This window comes from Labrus bergylta, chromosome 21 (genome assembly GCF_963930695.1).
Source record: "Labrus bergylta chromosome 21, fLabBer1.1, whole genome shotgun sequence".
In the NCBI taxonomy this organism is placed as follows: Eukaryota; Metazoa; Chordata; class Actinopteri; order Labriformes; family Labridae; genus Labrus; species Labrus bergylta.
In genome coordinates this window covers 423638-446137 of record NC_089215.1, presented here as the reverse complement: position 1 = coordinate 446137, position 22500 = coordinate 423638, and the positions used below count along the sequence as shown (strand labels likewise).

At 44.9% G+C, this 22500-nt stretch overlaps 2 protein-coding genes across 2 annotated transcripts in view; one reads left to right on the top strand and one right to left on the bottom strand.

Annotated features, from left to right (window-relative positions):
- The window catches only part of LOC110003922 (phytanoyl-CoA hydroxylase-interacting protein-like), a 13731-nt gene extending 8883 nt beyond the window's left edge, over positions 1-4848 (top strand). The window contains exons 3-6 of the mRNA XM_020659480.2: positions 1-7; positions 121-238; positions 320-500; positions 2024-4848. The exon at positions 1-7 is cut by the window's left edge and continues 168 nt beyond it. Of these exons, the coding sequence (XP_020515136.1) occupies positions 1-7; positions 121-238; positions 320-500; positions 2024-2398 (681 nt within the window). The 3' untranslated portion in view covers positions 2399-4848. The remainder of the gene's footprint in view (positions 8-120; positions 239-319; positions 501-2023) is intronic.
- A 546-nt stretch (positions 4849-5394) lies between these two features.
- LOC110003923 (SUN domain-containing protein 1) overlaps positions 5395-22500 on the bottom strand; it is a 19669-nt gene continuing 2563 nt past the window's right edge. The window contains 20 exon segments of the mRNA XM_065949899.1: positions 5395-6528; positions 6792-6884; positions 6981-7148; positions 7306-7421; positions 8709-8793; positions 8929-9207; positions 9328-9478; positions 10241-10308; positions 14835-14927; positions 15026-15283; positions 15458-15690; positions 16987-17036; positions 17628-17703; positions 18093-18191; positions 18702-18824; positions 19235-19318; positions 20800-20952; positions 21751-21852; positions 22123-22341; positions 22450-22476. Of these exon segments, the coding sequence (XP_065805971.1) occupies positions 6352-6528; positions 6792-6884; positions 6981-7148; positions 7306-7421; positions 8709-8793; positions 8929-9207; positions 9328-9478; positions 10241-10308; positions 14835-14927; positions 15026-15283; positions 15458-15690; positions 16987-17036; positions 17628-17703; positions 18093-18191; positions 18702-18824; positions 19235-19318; positions 20800-20952; positions 21751-21852; positions 22123-22341; positions 22450-22476 (2654 nt within the window). The 3' untranslated portion in view covers positions 5395-6351.

Genomic DNA, 22500 nt, shown 5'->3' with positions numbered 1-22500 from the left:
ACGGCAGGTCAGACAACCATTAATCCATCAGCAAGCCGTCTATACTTCTCATTCATTGGTGATTATCTCAGTCAGTATGTGTCCCTGACCAAAGGAGTCACAGTGTGTGTGTGTGTGCAGATTACTCCACTGTCCATCTGATGCAGCTGCTGCAGAAAGCTGAGGCGACCGCCGGCAGAATGCTGCCGTTCACCGTCTTCTACAGAAACCAAGAGCAGGAGTACTTCGAGCAGCCCAGGTGTGTTTAAGTGTCCTGATCATTCTTCAGAAGCTGATGTCGTCTGTCTTTGTTTTAACCCATCCTGTGTTCCCGCCACAGTTCATCTTATCGCTCCAGAGACGCTCAGTGCTGCCAGATGTTGCCGGCGGTCAAAGACGACAGCGGCAGCCACGGCTCGCCAATCAGCGGTAAACTGGAGGGACTCTTCTTCAGCTGCAACACGGAGTTCAACACAGGAAAACCCCCCCAGGACTCCCCATATGGACCATTCCGCTTCCAGGTAGAGTCATAAAGAGGAGCTATATCCAAGTATCAGTCTCAGCATTTAATACAGGTTTATTTGTTGCAGTGGAACATAGAACGCAGCCAGCTTCTAGATAGTAATAGGTACCAAAGGGGCGTCTTATTCATCGTCTTTTGGTTCACGGGGACAGTGAACTTGCTCAAGGTCCCCTCGACAGTGCTCGGGAAGTGACCTGGCACCTCTCCAGCTACCAGACCAACTTCCAGATTTGGTCCGCACCGGGACTTTTACCTGCGACCCTCCAGTTCCTAACCCAAGTCCCTAAGGACTGAGCTACTGCCACCCCAAAAATATACCCCCATGGTCCTGATCTTTGGGCAATGACTTAGAAAAGGAGATTGCAAATACATGTGGCCAAAGTTTCCCCTAATAATAATCAGGGCCGATTCTTCCTTCATGACAATCGCAGGGTCGCTCCCGACTCAAGGCTGCTTGGAACCGATTTTCTGCCCAGACTATCTTGTAGTGTGAGTGGTACAAAGATCCAATCTTAACGGTCGTCGGGGATGCCCCAAATTATTTCAAACATGTTTGATATTTAGAATTTAAAATCTTGACTATTACATCATTAAAAAGTGTCTGGCAGAAGTGGGGTGTGACTACAATCACCGAGAGAGACGAGGGGGGACAGTAATAAGTGGACAGTGGTGGAGTAGAGGATGCAAACCGCACAGTTGCACTGGACACCTGTAATGCAATCTGACCTCTAGCTCTCACTGAAGAGAATACAACCCATGTTGTTCGCGTCTCCCCAGACATTTCTTACCCCAAAACTTTTAAAAACATTTTTTTGTTGTGTTTTCCTCTCTGCACAGAGCATTACAATCACACATTTACCCGCCGGCTCCATTGTTTCCATGAGGTCACCTGAGGTGGTGCGTTCCTCTGTCGGGCACGATAATCTTAAGGAAATCCTGTAGACTGTGATGTGCCAAGATTTTCACATCTTGTAGTGTGAGCATGTTGGAGATTATGGAGAAGAATATCTGTTAAGATTCTCCTAAAGTGTGTGATGATGCTGCCCGAGTTCAAAATCGGGAAGGATTTTAAAACTCCTGCGGTGTGCGCTTTAGAGATTAGGCGAGGAGCTCAGACATCTGGAGGTAGGTTGGTGTGTAGAGCTGCAACGTGCAGTTGAGTCGGTTCAGCATCTGATTAGGATCCTTATGAGAGCATCCCTTTGGGGGTTTGGGTCTGGGCATGTCCAACTGGGAACCTGAATATAGAAAATGTCTGGATCGCCTAGAAGAAGAAACATTGTTTGGGAGAGACGCATCTGGACTATCTATCAGTTTGGTCTGTTGTCACCATGACAATGATGCAAAATGTTTCTACAAAGTCACACAGGTTTGGATCATAACTTTTTAAAATTATAAACCATTAATCCCACCAAGAGCAAGCACTTCCAGAAAGCAGGGGAGGGGAGAATATGTTTGAACTTGTCGTAGGCCTCTGAGGAACATGCCCAGTCATGTATCTGATCTTTTGTTTCTGCACAGATCCAAGCAGACGTCCTCATCAACCAGAGCACCAACATCTACTTTGGGGATTTCTACTGCATGTACACGTCGTATCACTACGTCATCCTGGTCCTCGCTCCGGACGGCTCCAAAGGAGACGTCTTCTGTAAGGAGATTCTGCCGGCGCTCGACAGATCCAACAACCGCTTCCTGAGCTGCACCGAGGAAGAGGACGGCTCGCTGTCGTTCCGTCACGCGCAGGACGTCATCTTGGAGGTGATCTACACGGAGCCGGTGGAATTGGACTCGGGGACGGTGACGAGGATCAGCGGACACCAGCTCATGAGTCAGTCCACCGTCAACGCCAAGAAGGACCCCAGCTGCAAGATCTGCAACATCAGCGTGGGACGTTAGCCGGATCTTTGACTGGACGAGTAATAAACCGGCTAATAACTGGCGTGGTGACCAGGCGGGGGCTAACGAGCTACTAATAAATTCACCACCTGCTTGTTCAGGAGCCAAAGTAGCTAGCTAAGGACTAGCAATGCCTCAATGGCTAGCAGATGATCCAATTAATCTGTAATCCTAATCTGTTACGTATTTAAAGTACCCTCAATTAAATTTGGCATTGTGTCTTCTCCTGGGGCTTCAAGAGTTTGAACGATGGAAATTTCTTGGTATCAGGAAAGATGATACAGAGTCGAAGAAGAATTTTAACAAACCTAACCAGGTCGACGTTGACCAAAAAGTTCAATAAACATGTAAAAAGTTCTATGTTCTAGCAAAAAGTATCAAAAGTTGTTCCCCAAAAGCCCATCACAGGTTGATTTTACGGTTTGAAAAAGTTACACAGATTGTTTGCAGAAAGTCAAGACTATGGACGGCAGGGGCGTGTCCACAGGGGATAGCCAGGGGTGGCATGGGCCCCACACAATCTTTAGGTCACCCTTGCACAAAGTCAATGTTCCAGTTGGGCCACCCCAGTCCAAAAAGTCTGGACACACCCCCTATGGACAGCAGGTTTCTTTCTTTGACGTCTGAAGATCAGCATCTAGGCTGTTGCAGTGTTGGTTTTCCTGAACCAGAAGTGACCATATTAGGACGAGAGAGGGGAGCTGGAGAGGAGCGAGGGGTTTTCAAATGTTGAGCTCAAAGCTGAACTTTCTACATCTAAACTAAAGAATCTGGTATGGTTCCCACAGACTCAGATTAGCTGCTAATCGTTGCTAACATGTAAATAAAATAAAGTTCTAATGTGGCTTTAAGAAGATGATATTATGATTTGATATTTACATCAACAAATCTCCAAAAGGCTAAAAACACGGCCCAGAGGTTAAAGGTCAGTGACTGAATTAGGCGAGGTGACACCTAGCAGACCGCTCCCAGCTGCCACTCAGAGAGGCCACACCGAGTAATTAACTCTACATCACTTTAAGCCTTAATATAATGTACACAGGTGAGTTGTATAAAAATGCAGCCTTTACTGTTTTTGTACCAGGCTGTAAACATGTTTATTTCTGCTGTGAAGTTTTTTAACTATCTATGGGGACTGACTCACTGCAGGAGACAGACTCAAGTGGACACTGGAGAAACTGCAAGTTGGCTTCAATTTTTATTTCTTGAGGTTTGTTTCAGTCGGTTTGTGAAATTAAGATCAGCCTGCACTTCACCTTTAAGTTATATTTATGTCCATTAGTATTTTATTCCTTTCCTCTGCTGCTCTGCAGACGTTCCTCATAAACTTAGTCGTTGTAAAATGAATTAAGAAGTAATTGCATTCTTTATTTTTGTGTCTCTTGTTTAAAGAAGTTCTGGAGAGACTTTGGTGTCTGTGGGTGGAAACAGGGTGAAGTTCAGGGACAGTTTACTGTCACTATGGCAGCTCTTTCACCATCAGACTTAAAGATCATAAAGATCCTCTTCACCATGTTTCTCTAACACTAACATGTGTCTCTAGTCCGTCTACAAACCCCCCAATGATGAGAAAAGTCCATCCTCTCCATCTTCTGCCTGCTCCACTTTTCAGAAAATGTGTGCTCAAACAGGCCGTTTGGAGATTTTCCCTTCATGACATCACAAAGGGCAGTAGCCCCTCCCCCAGGTGGGTGACACTCCCACAGCTAGGTGTTTGTTCTGCCCTCTGAGTCTGCCTCCTCACCGTAAACAATAGGACATGGAGCGAGAAAGACCGAGCACACCCAAGCCCTTCCAGAGAGGGGGCGTGGTCAGACACAGCTCATTTACATATTTAAAGGTACAGACACAGAAACAGCCTGTTTTGAGCAGGGCTGAAATAGAGGGGTTTATAGACATGATCAAATACAGGATCAGAGTGGATTTAGAACAAGAAACTTCACACACATGTTTTGAGGAGCTCTGAGACTTATTTAAACAGAAGAGGAGGAGGAGATGTGACCTTTAAATTCAGATATTGTCATCAACTGTATCGTTTGCCTACAGTGATCAATGCAATCAATTTAAGAACCAATGAGTAGAGCAGACATCACTCCGTGAAGTTGTTTGTCCATTTAAAGATTGTAAAGTTTCTCTGGAGCAGCCACTAGCCAATCAGGAGGCGACTAGTCTTTGTTTACATCTGACTAATCGGAGAACATTTTCCTTGCTCATCAAACAAGTCCGCTTGTAAATGTTCCCATGTGAACACTTGAGGTAATTATGCAACAATGAACCAGACTGGTCTATCATTCAGACCAGAGCAAACAATCTACAGGTCTGAAAACACCTTTACCTTAAATATTGTTTACCTGTCTGTGAATGACTGAAAAGTGAATTTATGTCTGTATTTAGTTTGTTGTGTAACACTGATACTTTAATAAAACAAAGGACTGCTGTTAAAATCTTAATTATCCGATTCGTTCCGTGTTAATGGTTGCAGGATAAACTTAAAATTTAGAATTCAACTCTGGTACACAGACTGTAAAGTCACCCGTCTGTTCCTGCAGGGGGCGCTGGAGTCCCATCGATGGCGGTCTCCATGCTGGAAATGCTGTCTCAGTCTAACTTTGAGTCAACCTAACGACAGGCTGAGAGCTGGAGCTGAGGCGGGTTTTAAACCTCCTGACAAACCGTTACACCGCGCCTGTCAATCAGGTCAGCTACACGCCTTATTGTGAATAACTCTGTATGTGACTTCCTGTGCTTCTGCAGCCAGCCTCTAGTGGACACTCCAGGAACTGCAGGATTTTAAACGGCTGCTTGCTCTGGATGTAGAAGGGCTTTTTTTTTTTTTGCCCGTGTTGGACTCAGCTGATCATTTTTTCTGAGTATGCGAGGTATCCCCAGTTTCTTTAACCATGGCAATAACATACATTCCAAAAAGAACAGCCCAGAAGGAACACAGAACCTCTTTAGAAATATTACACTGTCAAAATAAAAGCATCGGACATTACTGTAGTTATTAAAAAAACTGCAAATATCTCATCTTTATTATCTTCACTTTGAAATCACATACAAAAAAAAAACACACAAACATCACATAAAAAAAAGTGTTCCCAACACATTTCAAAACATCCCGTAAAGAATTATAAAAATAAGTTCATCTTCCAGTAACCTGAAGAAATAAATTAACATGCAAGTTTTACAGACGTCAGTGCAGCCGAGTCCTTCAGTGCAAAAGTATTCACGAGTCATTTTATTCATTTGTCAATAAAGGTTTGTGTACATTTCTACAGCTGTGAGCGGGCGCCGCCTGATGGGGCGTTTAAGGACACTTTGAAAGTCTGCCACTGTGAGAGACGATACACACTCAAGAGTCAGACTGTTGCCGTGGAGATTACTTCACTCTTCAGTCATCCAAAATATAAAATGTTAGAATCTGTTAAAACTTTGGAAATTAATCTTGAAAAATACTCGCATGCTGACACAGGAAGAGGAATTTATCGACAAAGAATTTAAAAAATAAACGAAAACTGAGGATTTTTGGTGAATCTGTTAAATTCTTCAGCTGCAGCAGTGACTGAACCGTCTTCAAGTGGAAGGAGTGAAGAAATCCAGTCTCTCTCTCTTCACAGCCAGGAGGACACACGAGGGGAATAATTCAGTTTCATTAACGTGCAGCGAGTCAAACAGCTGTGTAGGAATGTGCCAAATAAAGAAAAAAGGCTAAAACATGACGGACCTTTAACAGCGATTAGAAAACAACACTGATATAAAAATATTAACTTTGAACAGGATTATGTCATCACATCCGATGCTTCCTCTCTCCACAGGAGAGCAGGACGCCTCCCCCCCCCCACCAGAGACCTGAGAGGGGGGGGGGTCAGTCAGGCACAGGTCGGTCAGGTAGCAGCAGGTGAACAAACGCATCCATCTCTGCGTCTCCACAGTTTTTTTTTTTTGTTTTAGAGTCATTGAGATTGGCTTTCTGCAGCGACTTCGTCAGACGGCTGCGGCTGCGGCGGCGGCGGCGGCTGCAGCGGCGGCGTCCCGTGCACTCTGATGCGGTACAGACACGTGTACACCTCATGACCCCAGTTTGACAACACCTGGACCTCGATGATCTGGAACACCTGCTCGTTCTCCTCCTGCCCAAGACAAAAAAGAAAGACGGATAAACCAGGAAGTGACTTTTCACTTTTTTGTTTTAATGGTTTCATGAACCATTGAAGACGTATAACCATGGCAACCACTCGCAGGCTGAGCCCCTCCCTGCTAACTGTGGATGTTTTTGTCATTTCTGAGACGCCAACAACGACCCTCTTCCTGCGTCCACATGACTTTGTGGTCACCTGTACCCCGAGCGTCCGACCTGCACAAACAGAAGGAGCTCTGAGCCGTCAGTACTCACAGAAACAGGAAAACTCTGCAGGGATTCTCCGTCCTCATCGTACGTGTACTTTCCCAGCAGCTTCCCTCTCTCCTGAACTTCATCGTCCAGACCCTGAACACAACACACAGGTGAGTCACTTCATATAGGTGAGTCTTCAACAGGTGAGTCTTAAACAGGAAACGGCCTCTCTCTCTCTCTGTGTCTTACGTAGACGCTGAAGTCTCGGGGGGCGCTACGTAGCGTCCCGCTCGGCGCCAGGGCTTTAGGGATGTGTTCGAGGGAGAAGGCGGTTGGGACGACCCCCATGGAGAGCCGGATCACCAGGAAGCCCGCAGACCCTCTGAAGGCCCAGCAGTTACCTGGATGAACATCTGGCTGCAGGAGCACAAAATCACCACATCTGGATTATTCATCAGTTCACAACGATGACCTCTAAATCATTTAACTGGAACATCTCAGAATACAACGTGAAGGTGAGACGGCACAACGGCTCGCTGAGTGTGTCTGGCTTTGTGATTGACAGGTGTGTTACCTGGATAACGACTCGTGGAGACTGAGAGAAATACCAAAGAGGAACTCCAAACAGGCTGAGCAGAGCGGCCTTCGTCTCGTAGGTCTGAGAGCAGCGGGTGCTCAGGATGCTGCCCCCTGCAGGACGAGGACACACAAACACCTGTCAGGTGTGCAGCTCCGCTACATTTACATCTCACGTTTTTAAAACGGGTTGTTTACTAAATCAGGTTTCACCAAGTTTAAAGTCTGGTTTCTTCAGCAGCTGGATGAGGAAATAATGAACTTCATGTTATATGTGAGGTGGTTTTAAAGATGGACGCTCCCCCTGAGAGTCTATCAAACACAACAACAACAACAAGACATCAAACACAACAACAAGACAACAAACAAGACATCAAACACAACAACAAGACATCAAACACAACAAGACAGCAAGACATCAAACACAACAAACAAGACAACAGAAACAACAAGACATCAAACACAACAACAAGACAACAAACAAGACATCAAACACAACAAACAAGACAACAGAAACAACAAGACATCAAACACAACAACAAGACAACAAACAAGACATCAAACACAACAAACAAGACAACAACAACAAGACATCAAACACAACAACAAGACAACAAACAAGACATCAAACACAACAACAAGACAGCAAGACATCAGAAACAACAACAAGACATCAAACACAACAAGACAGCAAGACATCAAACACAACAAACAAGACAACAGAAACAACAAGACATCAAACACAACAACAAGACAACAAACAAGACATCAAACACAACAAACAAGACAACAGAAACAACAAGACATCAAACACAACAACAAGACAACAAACAAGACATCAAACACAACAAACAAGACAACAACAACAAGACATCAAACACAACAAACAAGACAACAGAAACAACAACAAGACAACAAACAAGACATCAAACACAACAACACATCAAACACAACAACAAACACAACAACACATCAAACACAACAAGACAACAAACAAGACATCAGAAACAACAACAAGACATCAAACACAATAACAAACACAACAAAAAATCAAACAAGACATCAAACACAACAAGACAACAAACAAGACATCAAACACAACAAACAAGACAACAAACACAACAAACACAACAACAACAAGACAACAAGATCGACAACACAGAAGTGTCTGTGAGGTCACACAGGAACAGAGACAGTTCATTGGTTGAAATAAGTCCAACAGGAGTCTTGGGGGGGGGCAGAGGGCTTAGAGCAGACAGGAAGTCAGACGTGTTTCTGGTCGCTGATCGTGTCTCACTCAGATCTACGTCACTGAGTTTGGACAAAAGCGTGAAAAGGAGCTAAATCAACGTGTTTTTGGTTTGTGGATAACAGCAGACTTAGAGAGCGTTTGTTTCTGACCTCCAGACTCCAGAGCGTAGTCGGCGAGGCCGGTTCTGTCCTGAGAAAACAGCCGCAGAGCGTTCGTCACGATCACATTGACGTCCTGCGGCGAGGAAGGCGAGACGGGAGATCAGAACACTTTTTGTTCCATGATAACAAAGTATTATTTTTATTATCATCACAACAACACCAGAACTTTAACGGTCATTCTCCTCCTGCAGACTCCACCCTCCCTCACCTCCTCGGTCACGGCGGCCTCAGCGGCGTTCAGGACGGTCTCTCTGAGCGTGTCGTCACTGCCGCGCCGTTTCAGCTGCAGGCTGATGTTCTGCAGGATGCTCAGCTCCAGAGAGGCCAGCGCCCCCTGCAGGTCGGCCTCGCTGACGTACTGCTGAGAGAGCCACTGCAGGAGAGACACGGGCAGGTCTGCAGAGGCCCCGCCCCTCAACGCCAGCCCGTTACCGTAGACCAGAGACCGAACCTCCTCGCGGACCTGAGAGGAGACCTGAGCAGAGACCTGACAGAGGACACGAGGGACAGATGTTCTTTACTGGGGAAAACAGAAACACATCTCTTACCCCTAGTGTTTAAAACGGGTACTGCACGCCGCCTCCTCTCTAGAGTCTGTGTCGCTCACCGTCTGCTGGATTCTGTCGATCTCTCTGCAGCCGCCACACGCAGACAGACCCTCCACGTCCCGCCTCACGTCCTCCAGAGCCACCTCTAACCTCGCCACCTCCGCCAGCAAGGCATCATGGGAGTGACGGTCCACACCGACACCGGGAGAGCTAGAGACAAAAACACAACACATAACATCTGAGAGGAGGAGGAAGAAGAGGAGGAGAGGGACGAGAAGGAAGAGGAGGAAGAGGGAGGAGGAGGAAGAAGAGGAGGAGGAGGAGGAGGAAGAGGGAGGAGGAGGAGGAGGAAGAAGAGGAGGAGAGGGACGAGAAGGAAGAGGGAGGAAGAGGGAGGAGGAGGAAGAGGGAGGAGGAGGAAGAAGAGGAGGAGAGGGACGAGAAGGAAGAGGGAGGAAGAGGGAGGAGGAGGAAGAGGGAGGAGGAGGAAGAGGAGGAAGAGGGAGGAGGAGGAGGAGGAAGAAGAGGAGGAGAGGGACGAGAAGGAAGAGGGAGGAAGAGGGAGGAGGAGGAAGAGGAGGAAGAGGGAGGAGGAGGAGGAGGAAGAAGAGGAGGAGAGGGACGAGAAGGAAGAGGGAGGAAGAGGGAGGAGGAGGAAGAGGGAGGAGGAGGAAGAAGAGGAGGAGAGGGACGAGAAGGAAGAGGGAGGAGGAGGAAGAGGAGGAAGAGGAGGAGGAAGAAGAGGAGGAAGAGGGAGGAGAAGGAAGAGGAGGAAGAGGGAGGAGGAGGAAGAGGAGGAAGAAGAGGAGGAGAGGAAGAGGAGGAGGAGAGGGATGAAGAGGAGGACAGGAGGAAGAGGAGGACAGGAGGAAGAGGAGGAGGAATGGGAGGAGGAAGAGGAGGACAGGAGGAAGAGGAGGACAGGAGGAAGAGGAGGAGGAATGGGAGGAGAAAGAAGAGGAGGAGGGTTACCTGACAGCAGCAGGAAGTGTTGGTGAAGGTGAGCCTATCGTTGCAACTTCCTGTCTCGACTGAACCTCCTGAAGGAAAGAGCAAAACACAAAGTTGTTGTCATCGTGTACGTTGTGTGTGTAGTTTAAGTTGTGTACATTGTGTGTGTAGTTTAAGTTGTGTGTGTAGTCTGAGTTGTGTACGTTGTGTGTGTAGTTTAAGTTGTGTGTGTAGTTTAAGTTGTGTACGTTGTGTGTGTAGTTTAAGTTGTGTACGTTGTGTGTGTAGTTTAAGTTGTGTGTAGTCTGAGTTGTGTACGTTGTGTGTGTTGTGTACGTTGTGTGTGTAGTTTAAGTTGTGTGTGTAGTCTGAGTTGTGTACGTTGTGTGTGTAGTTTAAGTTGTGTGTGTAGTTTAAGTTGTGTACGTTGTGTGTGTAGTTTAAGTTGTGTACGTTGTGTGTGTAGTTTAAGTTGTGTGTAGTCTGAGTTGTGTACGTTGTGTGTGTTGTGTACGTTGTGTGTGTAGTTTAAGTTGTGTACGTTGTGTGTGTAGTCTGAGTTGTGTACGTTGTGTGTGTAGTTAAAGTTGTGTGTAGTCTGAGTTGTGTACGTTGTGTGTGTTGTGTACGTTGTGTGTGTAGTCTGAGTTGTGTACGTTGTGTGTGTTGTGTACGTTGTGTGTGTAGTTTAAGTTGTGTGTGTAGTTTAAGTTGTGTACGTTGTGTGTGTAGTTTAAGTTGTGTGTGTAGTTTAAGTTGTGTACGTTGTGTGTGTAGTTTAAGTTGTGTGTAGTCTGAGTTGTGTATGTTGTGTGTTGTGTACGTTGTGTGTGTAGAGTTTAAGTTGTGTACGTTGTGTGTGTAGTTTAAGTTGTGTGTAGTCTGAGTTGTGTATGTTGTGTGTGTTGTGTGTGTAGTTTGAGTTGTGTGTGTCGTCTGAGTTGTGTACATTGTGTGTGTAGTTTAAGTTGTGTGTGTAGTTTAAGTTGTGTACGTTGTGTGTGTAGTTTAAGTTGTGTGTAGTCTGAGTTGTGTATGTTGTGTGTGTTGTGTACGTTGTGTGTGTAGTCTGAGTTGTGTACATTGTGTGTGGTCTGAGTTGTGTACATTGTGTGTGTAGTCTGAGTTGTGTACATTGTGTGTGTAGTCTGAGTTGTGTACATTGTGTGTGTAGTCTGAGTTGTGTACATTGTGTGTGTAGTCTGAGTTGTGTATGTTGTGTGTGTTGTGTACGTTGTGTGTGTAGTTTAAGTTGTGTGTGTAGTCTGAGTTGTGTACGTTGTGTGTGTAGTTTAAGTTGTGTGTGTAGTTTAAGTTGTGTACGTTGTGTGTGTAGTTTAAGTTGTGTACGTTGTGTGTGTAGTTTAAGTTGTGTGTAGTCTGAGTTGTGTACGTTGTGTGTGTTGTGTACGTTGTGTGTGTAGTTTAAGTTGTGTACGTTGTGTGTGTAGTCTGAGTTGTGTACGTTGTGTGTGTAGTTAAAGTTGTGTGTAGTCTGAGTTGTGTACGTTGTGTGTGTTGTGTACGTTGTGTGTGTAGTCTGAGTTGTGTACGTTGTGTGTGTTGTGTACGTTGTGTGTGTAGTTTAAGTTGTGTGTGTAGTTTAAGTTGTGTACGTTGTGTGTGTAGTTTAAGTTGTGTGTAGTCTGAGTTGTGTATGTTGTGTGTTGTGTACGTTGTGTGTGTAGAGTTTAAGTTGTGTACGTTGTGTGTGTAGTTTAAGTTGTGTGTAGTCTGAGTTGTGTATGTTGTGTGTGTTGTGTGTGTAGTTTGAGTTGTGTGTGTCGTCTGAGTTGTGTACATTGTGTGTGTAGTTTAAGTTGTGTGTGTAGTTTAAGTTGTGTACGTTGTGTGTGTAGTTTAAGTTGTGTGTAGTCTGAGTTGTGTATGTTGTGTGTGTTGTGTACGTTGTGTGTGTAGTCTGAGTTGTGTACATTGTGTGTAGTCTGAGTTGTGTACATTGTGTGTGTAGTCTGAGTTGTGTACATTGTGTGTGTAGTCTGAGTTGTGTACATTGTGTGTGTAGTCTGAGTTGTGTACATTGTGTGTGTAGTCTGAGTTGTGTATGTTGTGTGTGTTGTGTACGTTGTGTGTGTAGTTTAAGTTGTGTACATTGTGTGTGTAGTTTAAGTTGTGTGTGTAGTCTGAGTTGTGTACGTTGTGTGTGTAGTTTAAGTTGTGTGTGTAGTTTAAGTTGTGTACGTTGTGTGTGTAGTTTAAGTTGTGTGTAGTCTGAGTTGTGTACGTTGTGTGTGTTGTGTACGTTGTGTGTGTAGTTTAAGTTGTGTACGTTGTGTGTGTAGTCTGAGTTGTGTACGTTGTGTGTGTAGTTAAAGTTGTGTGTAGTCTGAGTTGTGTACGTTGTGTGTGTTGTGTACGTTGTGTGTGTAGTTTAAGTTGTGTACGTTGTGTGTGTAGTCTGAGTTGTGTACGTTGTGTGTGTTGTGTACGTTGTGTGTGTAGTTTAAGTTGTGTGTGTAGTTTAAGTTGTGTACGTTGTGTGTGTAGTTTAAGTTGTGTGTAGTCTGAGTTGTGTATGTTGTGTGTGTTGTGTGTGTTGTGTACGTTGTGTGTGTAGTTTGAGTTGTGTGTGTCGTCTGAGTTGTGTACATTGTGTGTGTAGTTTAAGTTGTGTGTGTCATCTGAGTTGTGTACATTGTGTGTGTAGTTTAAGTTGTGTGTGTAGTTTAAGTTGTGTACGTTGTGTGTGTAGTTTAAGTTGTGTGTAGTCTGAGTTGTGTATGTTGTGTGTGTTGTGTACGTTGTGTGTGTAGTCTGAGTTGTGTACATTGTGTGTGTAGTCTGAGTTGTGTACATTGTGTGTGTAGTCTGAGTTGTGTACATTGTGTGTGTAGTCTGAGTTGTGTACATTGTGTGTGTAGTCTGAGTTGTGTACATTGTGTGTGTAGTCTGAGTTGTGTATGTTGTGTGTGTTGTGTACGTTGTGTGTGTAGAGTTTAAGTTGTGTACGTTGTGTGTGTAGTTTAAGTTGTGTGTAGTCTGAGTTGTGTACATTGTGTGTGTAGTTTAAGTTGAGTGTGTAGTCTGAGTTGTGTACATTGTGTGTGTAGTTTAAGTTGAGTGTGTAGTCTGAGTTGTGTACATTGTGTGCGTAGTTTAAGTTGAGTGTGTAGTCTGAGTTGTGTACATTGTGTGTGTAGTCTGAGTTGTGTACATTGTGTGTGTAGTCTGAGTTGTGTGCGTTGTGTGTGTAGTTTAAGTTGTGTGTAGTCTGAGTTGTGTACATTATGTGTAGTCTGAGTTGTGTACATTATGTGTAGTTTAAGTTGTGTGTAGTCTGAGTTGTGTACATTGTGTGTGTAGTTTAAGTTGTGTGTAGTCTGAGTTGTGTACATTATGTGTAGTTTAAGTTGTGTGTGTAGTCTGAGTTGTGTACGTTGTGTGTGTAGTTTAAGTTGTGTGTAGTCTGAGTTGTGTACATTGTGTGTGTAGTCTGAGTTGTGTACATTATGTGTAGTTTAAGTTGTGTGTAGTCTGAGTTGTGTACATTGTGTGTGTAGTTTAAGTTGTGTGTAGTCTGAGTTGTGTACATTATGTGTAGTTTAAGTTGTGTGTGTAGTTTAAGTTGTGTGTGTAGTCTGAGTTGTGTACATTATGTGTAGTTTAAGTTGTGTGTGTAGTTTAAGTTGTGTGTGTAGTCTGAGTTGTGTACATTGTGTGTGTAGTTTAAGTTGTGTGTAGTCTGAGTTGTGTACATTATGTGTAGTTTAAGTTGTGTGTGTAGTTTAAGTTGTGTGTGTAGTCTGAGTTGTGTACATTGTGTGTGTAGTTTAAGTTGTGTGTGTAGTCTGAGTTGTGTACATTATGTGTAGTTTAAGTTGTGTGTGTAGTCTGAGTTGTGTACGTTGTGTGTGTAGTTTAAGTTGTGTGTAGTCTGAGTTGTGTACATTATGTGTAGTTTAAGTTGTGTGTGTAGTCTGAGTTGTGTGTGTAGTTTAAGTTGTGTGTAGTCTGAGTTGTGTACATTGTGTGTGTAGTTTAAGTTGTGTGTAGTCTGAGTTGTGTACATTGTGTGTGTAGTTTAAGTTGTGTACGTTGTGTGTGTAGTTTAAGTTGTGTGTAGTCCGAGTTGTGTACATTGTGTGTGTAGTCTGAGTTGTGTACATTGTGTGTGTAGTTTAAGTTGTGTGTAGTCTGAGTTGTGTACATTGTGTGTGTAGTCTGAGTTGTGTACATTGTGTGTGTAGTTTAAGTTGTGTGTAGTCCGAGTTGTGTACATTGTGTGTGTAGTCTGAGTTGTGTACATTGTGTGTGTAGTTTAAGTTGTGTGTAGTCTGAGTTGTGTACATTGTGTGTGTAGTTTAAGTTGTGTACGTTGTGTGTGTAGTTTAAGTTGTGTGTAGTCCGAGTTGTGTACATTGTGTGTGTAGTCTGAGTTGTGTACATTGTGTGTGTAGTTTAAGTTGTGTGTAGTCTGAGTTGTGTACATTGTGTGTGTAGTTTAAGTTGTGTGTAGTCTGAGTTGTGTACATTGTGTGTGTAGTTTAAGTTGTGTACGTTGTGTGTGTAGTTTAAGTTGTGTGTAGTCTGAGTTGTGTACATTGTGTGTGTAGTCTGAGTTGTGTACATTGTGTGTGTAGTTTAAGTTGTGTACCTGTGTTCTTGCAGCCAGAGTGTGCAGCTGTCGCTCCAGCTCATCCAGACGAGTCGACTCGCTCTGCTGCTGCAACAAGTCCTGCTGCCGAGTCTACAAGAAAAAACACCAACTCCCATCATGCTTTGCTTCAAAACCTAATTGTGCATCTACAGGAAGTTCGAGTTACAGTTTTCTGGTTTCAGACTCACCTGCTCCCTGCTCCGTCTCTCCTCCTCCACTCGTGTCCTGAGCTGCTCCAGCTGCGTCTCCATCAGGTCGCTCAGCCAGCGCTCGTCCCCGTCGCTCCGAGCAGGAACCAGCTGCTGGAGCTCGGTGTAGAGACGCATCACCTCCCTGTGTCTCTGCTCCTCGCGCCGCCCGCCGGCCTCCACCCGCTCCCACAGCGTCGTCAGACTCTGCTCCAGACGGACGAACCGCACGGACTCCTCCAACGCCGCCGGGTCTTCCTGTGAAGAAACAGAGACTTTCAATAAAGTTCTCGCTTTTGTTTTTTTCTACTGTGTGTGTGAAACGTTTAGTACTAATAAAGTTTTAGGGGATTTTAGGGGAGACTAACACCGTGTCCTAACAGCATGACCACACACTGGCGGTTCTTGTTTAGGCTTTTATTGATTTTTTACCGTACTGACATGTGAATCAGGCCGTGAGAGCACCTCCTCTCCTCGCTCTGCGTCTGAGGGTCGGCTGTAGAGCGGCTCCTCCACAGCGCCCTCTGCTGGCCGGCTCTGTGGGGACATGGAGCTGTAGATGGAGGACAGGATGGGGGCGTCGGGGAGCACCGCCCTCCACTCTGTCACGTTGATGCCTGGAAACAGTGACCACCACAGACCAGCTGGAGTGAACCAACATACACCTGAGAGAGAGAGAGAGAGAGACAGAGAGAGAGAGAGAGAGACAGAGAGAGAGAGAGACAGAGAGACAGAGAGACAGAGAGACAGAGAGAGAGAGAGAGAGACAGAGAGAGAGACAGAGAGAGAGAGAGAGAGAGAGACAGAGAGAGAGACAGAGAGAGAGAGAGAGAGAGAGAGACAGATGAAGAGTGCTCTGACACTGACCTGCAGAGATCTAGGCCCCTTTTCCAAACCGGTCACTACACCCTCTCCCTCCCCTCTCCCTCCCCACTACACCCTCTCCCTCCCCACTACACCCTCTCCCTCCCCTCTCCCTCCCCACTACACCCTCTCCCTCCCCACTACCCCTCCGTTTGTGCGTCCTCGTGGAGGGTCCTCCATATTAAGTCCGTCCTAAACCAACTAGTGGGGAGTGGTAGTGGGTTATAAAACCCTCCACCAGCGAGTCTGCACCGATGACGACTTTCGGATCACATGCAACACCTCTTGTGTCCGGTCGTCATGGAGACAGTAACCTGTGAGTTCAAACACTGCTCCAACTAAGATAGACATTTAGTATCACCATACAGACGTTAACAACTTCAAATGTGTTCAGAGGATCAAATATATGTTTATTTATTGTAAAGTGTTTTATATTTACAGGGACTGTCACAAAAACAAAAGAATATTCAATCATGTTAATATTTATTTTTCTACTTTTGATGTTTTGTCTCAATTCAACAATAAAAAATAGACTTTGTGCTGCTCTGATGTTCAACAATAGTCTCCTTGTCTTTGCATTAATGTAGGACACCCTGATCTCAAGATTACAATAAATTAACAGAAATTATAAATTACAATAAACAATGTAGGCTCAATCTAATAGTTTTGTTGTAAGTCTACACTAATATAACTAAAGAAGAAGAAGAATCTAGGCTACATAAAGATTTTTACAGAGTGCATTAGCTACAAAAAAAAAAAAAAGGGGGGGGTTGGTTTGAAAAAGGGCCTACCTGTACAGGTCCAGCTGCAGAGTCTTTAGACCCCCGCTGACTTTAACAGTCTGCTCTTAAAGGTGCAGGTCGTTTTTATCCCCCGGTGTTAACGGTGATATTTACGGTCTTGGTCTCATCTCGCTCTCTGAATTTGAGGCTTATTTGTTATTTCCTAAAAGAAGACTCTCTGGCTTTGACAGAATAAAGCTGTTCCAAATATTCAGCTGATTAATCTGATGATGAATTTCATCGTTAGCTGCAGATCTGGTTTAATATTTAATGCTTTAAATGTGAAAGCCTGAAACAAAGAGAGCAGGAACTTACTGAAGAGGAGCAGCAGAGGGAGGAGCAGCAGGAGGAGTCTGAGAGGAAACCTGCAGAGGACAGAAAATACATTTCAGTTTGTCCGACAAAGAGCAGAAAAATAAAATCACCTGAACGTGCACACAACAACGTCTTTTAAAAAAAGTCTACAGCTAGCTCGCTGAACATTAAAAAGATATCGGGTGGCTTTTGGGTCCTGATTCAAACGTTTGGACTCGAGTCATCCAAGTCCTGATTATCTGATGCTTTTAAAGATGTTTCCAGATGTTCCTGAAGTGTGAGCCGTGTTAAGATTGATTTTATCCTCCCTGATTATTTGTGGTGAGACTTCACAGTTCATCTTAATTCCCAGGGGACAGGATGACATCACTTACAGGTATTTAAGCTCCTCCCACTTTGTGTGAGAGGAGAGATCACTCTGAACTTCAGGGTGAAGCTAATTTGTCCAAACCTACCAATAGAGAGATAAATGCAAGTAGATGAACAATAAAAGGGGGGCGCCGCATCATGCACGGAGGCTGTAGTCGTCCGAGCGGGCGGCCCTGGGTTCAAATCCGACCTGTGGCTCCTTTCCTGCTTGTCATTCATTGTCTCACTGTCCTGTCTTTAAAAATAAAGGCACAATAAAAACAAAAACTTGCCGATTCAGGTTTAAGCTGGTGATCATTTTACGCCATCGTCCGCTGAGCCACGTGCACACACTGACTGCTGAGTTACCTAAACACACACACACACACACACACACACACAGATAATTTAATAATCTCATATTTGACAATGAGCAGGCGAGCTGGAGGAGTCGTGTCAGCATGCAGAGAGAGACGAGGAAAGAGGATCAGGGTTGGTCAAAAGAAGCATCAGAGAATGTGTCTGCAGGTTGATGCCTCAGGGTCGATGTTAACCTTGACCTTTGACCTCACTCGCTCATTCTCACAAACATTTCCCCCGTGCATCGTGTGATCTGTTTCAGGGTTCAGAGACAAACACCATCCAGCTGAAGAGGAAAAAAGAAACCTGCAGAGCTCCGACACCAACAAGAAGACGAGCAGACGGACCAATCAGAGAAGAGTTTCAAACACACACAGACGGGGAGGTCGGCCGTTAACCTGCAGAGAGTCCGGCGCTCACAGAAGCTGCACAGATGTTGGCGGTGAGAGTCCAGAGGAGCGAGGCTGCTCGGAGAGTCAGCTGGTAGAGAGACGACGCTGAGGAGGCGTCAGGGAAGATCGTTAATCAGTATTATTAAAAAAAGAAGAAGTTAAATGAATAAAGACTGGGAGGGGTTGTTGCTCCTGTAGCTGCTGGATCAGGACGCTCGTGTTTTTAACAATACAATCTTTGTTTTCTCTAAGATTTGTTTGACTCGTCTTTTTACCCCACAAAAAAAGATGAGATGAGCCGTACACATCTGCACTCCTGAAAATCTAGATGAGGAGATGAAGAGGACTGCTCTGGATAGCCTCCTGATCTGGTTGTTCACATATACACCTCACAGCAGGAGACTATCCCTGTCAGACTGAAGGGGGCGGGGTCTCCTTAGGTAAGATGTGACGTAAAAAGAACGACCAGGAAGTACCAGATCATCTGGGCTCCACATTTTGACTTTCTCTTCTTTGAATAAACTTTGTTGACGGGGATTAAAGGTTTCGATCCAGCTTCACTTTCTAACACATCGAACAACGTCTGCATGCAGAAGTTTGAATCAGTTCTTTAACCTGTGAAAGCTGCAGCGCTCCACATCCGCCCCAACAAACACAGAGTCACTGAGGACCCCGACGAGGAAGACGAGGAGACAGAGTCGGTTTTCTCGGAGCGCTGTTTCTCCTTACAGTCGTCACCTGTTGGTGTCAGCAGGGCAGGTGTGTGTTTAACGGACAGAGTTCAATTCAAGAGGAGGAAAAACACTCTGAAAGGTCTCTGTTAAGACTAAATATTCTTTGTAATTGAAACGTTCTTAAAGAGCGGCAAGGAGAAAAATAGCAGCAAATAAATGTAATCAAGCAGGAGAACATCCATGTCATTAGGAATCTCATTTACCAGAGAGTCCTGGTCGAGAGGGGCAGCAGCACAACAAACAAAGTTACACAAATAAAACACAGATCAGCATGTTCTGAGTCACCAGTCATCCTGAAGCTTCTTCTCCCAACACCTTAGAGCTACTTCAGATTCAAAGAGATGTTTTGTCCCTTTAGGCTCACCGTAGATCAGCCTCCTCAGTGTGTGTGTGTATGTGTGTGTGATTACTCACACAGAGAGCCGTTGGGATGGGTCTCCTCCTTGTCGCTGGTGGTGGACTCCTTCAGGCTCATCACTCGGCAGTGACTCGATCGACCTGAAACAGATCGAGAGGAAACTCAGTCAGAAAGTCGACAGCAGCAGAACGACTTCTCATCACGTCGTTTTAGCAGAGGACAGACTGCAGAGCGAGCTCACACAGAGGGAGGGAGAGAGGGAGGGGGGGGGGATTTGCATGTTGTCAAGGTAACAGCCAAAGTGGAGGGGTGCAGCACATTTGTTTAGGAGGGGGGGGAGAGAACCACCACAGGTGAGCAGAGAGAGGTCAGGATCTGAATCACAGCACATTCATGTTTACAGGCTGGTTTGTTTTTATTCAGAGACTTCTGTCCATCACTGAGGACTCACTACCAGGGACTCAGGACAACCCTCAGGCATCACTTTAATTTACGACCCTCTTCAGGACAAAAATGCCCACTTCCAAAAGACTGATATAAAAATAGAACAGATGGATATTTTTTTCTGCATGAATCTCTTAAACAACTTCAGCTCTGCTCAAAACTACCAAACATTCAATCATTTTAAGGAATTTAACCCTTTAAATGGCAGTTTGATTACTTGATGTCACTGTTGTTTTTTTAAGAAAAAAAACACAAAAATGAGTTATTTTCCATTTAACAAATATTTGGTGGCTGGGGGATTTAAAAAAAAAAAAAATCAGTCTTGGATATGTCAAAGATTATCCAAAATATTGACTTTGATGCATTCTTAGTTTTTGTGTAGCATCAGATTTAAAATGTAGTTCCCTGTTTGGACATCGGAGGGCGAAAATGTCCAATTTACAAAAACTGCTATAAAAATAGAACAGATTGATATTTTTTTCAACTTTTTTTTTGCATAAATCTCTTCAACAACTCCAGCCCTGCTCAAAAATATCAAATCATTATCAGGAATTTAACCCTTTAAATGACAGTTTGATTACATGATTCTGGCAAGTGGACATTTTTGTCCTTAGTGACTTCAGAGGGTAGTAAACATGTTTCACAGTGTTCTATTGATCTATTAAAAAATAAAAAATAAAATGTGCATTCCAAAATGTGTCGAGAGAGACTTTCTTACAAAAATGTGTGCCATATGCACTAACAGACAAAATGATGACCAGACGAAGAGGAAACATTTGACCAAATGGACAAAAATGTCCATAGTGATGCATGAGGGTTAATCACCTAAAAGACCACTACCATCATTAACTGTGGGTGGTTACTTTCAAGGTGTGATTGTTCCTGTCGGTGGTTCTAAGAGTCAGAAATCCGCCCTGAAAAGAAGATTTGATTTAACAGAACAAACGGCTGCAACAGGAAGCTTCTGTGATCAGTGAGAGTGAGAGAGTGAGAGAGAGAGTGAGAGAGTGAGAGAGTGAGAGAGTGAGAGAGTGAGAGTGAGAGAGAGAGAGAGAGAGAGAGAGAGAGTGAGAGAGAGAGAGAGAGAGAACAGGTGAGGTGAGCTTTGTTACACCACTGTTAGTTAGGACTCAAAGTGCACAGGTACGGCCCCCACACACACTCTTACAGTCAGTACCTCTGTGTCTGCTATTGGTCTGTGTGACCACCTGAGAGAGCTTTAAGGCCCGCCCCCGACACGCCTGCCAGGTGTGTGTCAGCACACACACACAGCAGGCTGCAGCTCTCCTCACACACAGCACAGACGAGTCCACGCACAGCTGCAGCACATCTGGAAGAGTCAGACTTTTTATTTTATTTTTTTATAAACACGACAATCGTCTGGTAATGAGCAGGAAATCCACGACACCTCCCGAGTGTGACTTCAGCTGCAGAGTCCGAGCCCTGATTCACCAAGAATGGAATGTGGCCACTGATAGATCCAAAAACTGTGCACCACGTGCTCCGTCTAAACGTCCAATTCACAAAGAAAGCACTTGTTGGATCAAGTGTGGAGCTGCTGATTTTAACCCCCGGTTATATTAATAATAGTCATGTTCATTTACAGAGCTTTTATTTTGAAGGCACACAGAGGTGGAATTGTTTTCCTGTGACGTCACGTGGCTGTTTTTTGCAGGGCTGCCGATTTGCATAGACGGGACAATTTTTACCCAAATGATGCCGAATGGATCATTCAAATGTGTGAACCAGCAGCACGGCACAGAGACGCCGTCATTAGAGGAGTATTTAACCCTTTGTGTGTGTGCTATGTGAATTAGATGCTAGTTGAAACTTGCTGGTTGAATGGGCACAAAGCCTTTAGTGAACCAGGCCAGGTGATTTACAAAACATGTGGGTGGAGCCACAGAGGGTGGGGGGGGGGGGGGGGGGGATGAAAGGTTGAAGAACCCTGGATGTGAAGAAGACGAGAGAAGGTGAAAAACTCAGCAGGGCAGGAAATCAACATCAGACTTTCAACATCTGAAATGGTCCAATCATGTTCCTGAAGTCTATTTCCTGCCCGTCTGACAAACAGGAAGTTCCTTGTGGTACGGGGGGGGGGGGGGGAGAGAGAATCAGTCTCTGCTACCTGTTAGGTCTCTGTGTTTGCGCAGCATCAGGTGATGGTAGAGCAGAGAGAGCAGGGAGAACACACAGGCTGCCGACCTGTCCCACACAGACACCAGCACACCTGCTCCACACAGGTACATCACACAAACAGCTGATCTTAAAAGACGCTCACAGAGTCATAAACAAAACATCTTCAGAGAGCTCGTCAGGTGAGAAACTGTGAGGAGGAGTGAGATTAGAGCAAGCACTAAAATAACCTAGTACAAACATGACAAGATTAATATACAGGTACAACAAGAGGAGGAGGAAAGGAGAACAGACGGGAGTGGGTTTCCTGATCTTCTACATAATGATTCCACTTCAGAATTGACATGAAGTCAGTGACTCTTACCCGTGCGACTCTTGCGGCTGTAGATGATGGAAGTGTCCGGGCCTGGAGGCTGCATGGAGGAGGAAGAGGAGGGGGAGGAGGGGGAGGAGAGGGAGGGGTACTTTCTGTCCAGCTCGTCACAGTCTTTACAGTAAACCCTACTGAGCGTGTGCAGCTGGTGTTTGGGACAGCAGCCGTCTGAAGCGATCAGCGTGCGGTCTGCCAGGACGACGGTGCTCTCTGTGACACCGACGCAAGAAAAATGTTCTGAGTGTGAGGACGGAATAAAAGTGATGGAGCGTTAAGTTTATTTCATATTTCTGACAGGTGGAGAAAAAAACAACTCACCTTTAGGATCCATGTCCTGATCCAAACCTGCAACACCAGAGAACAACAGAC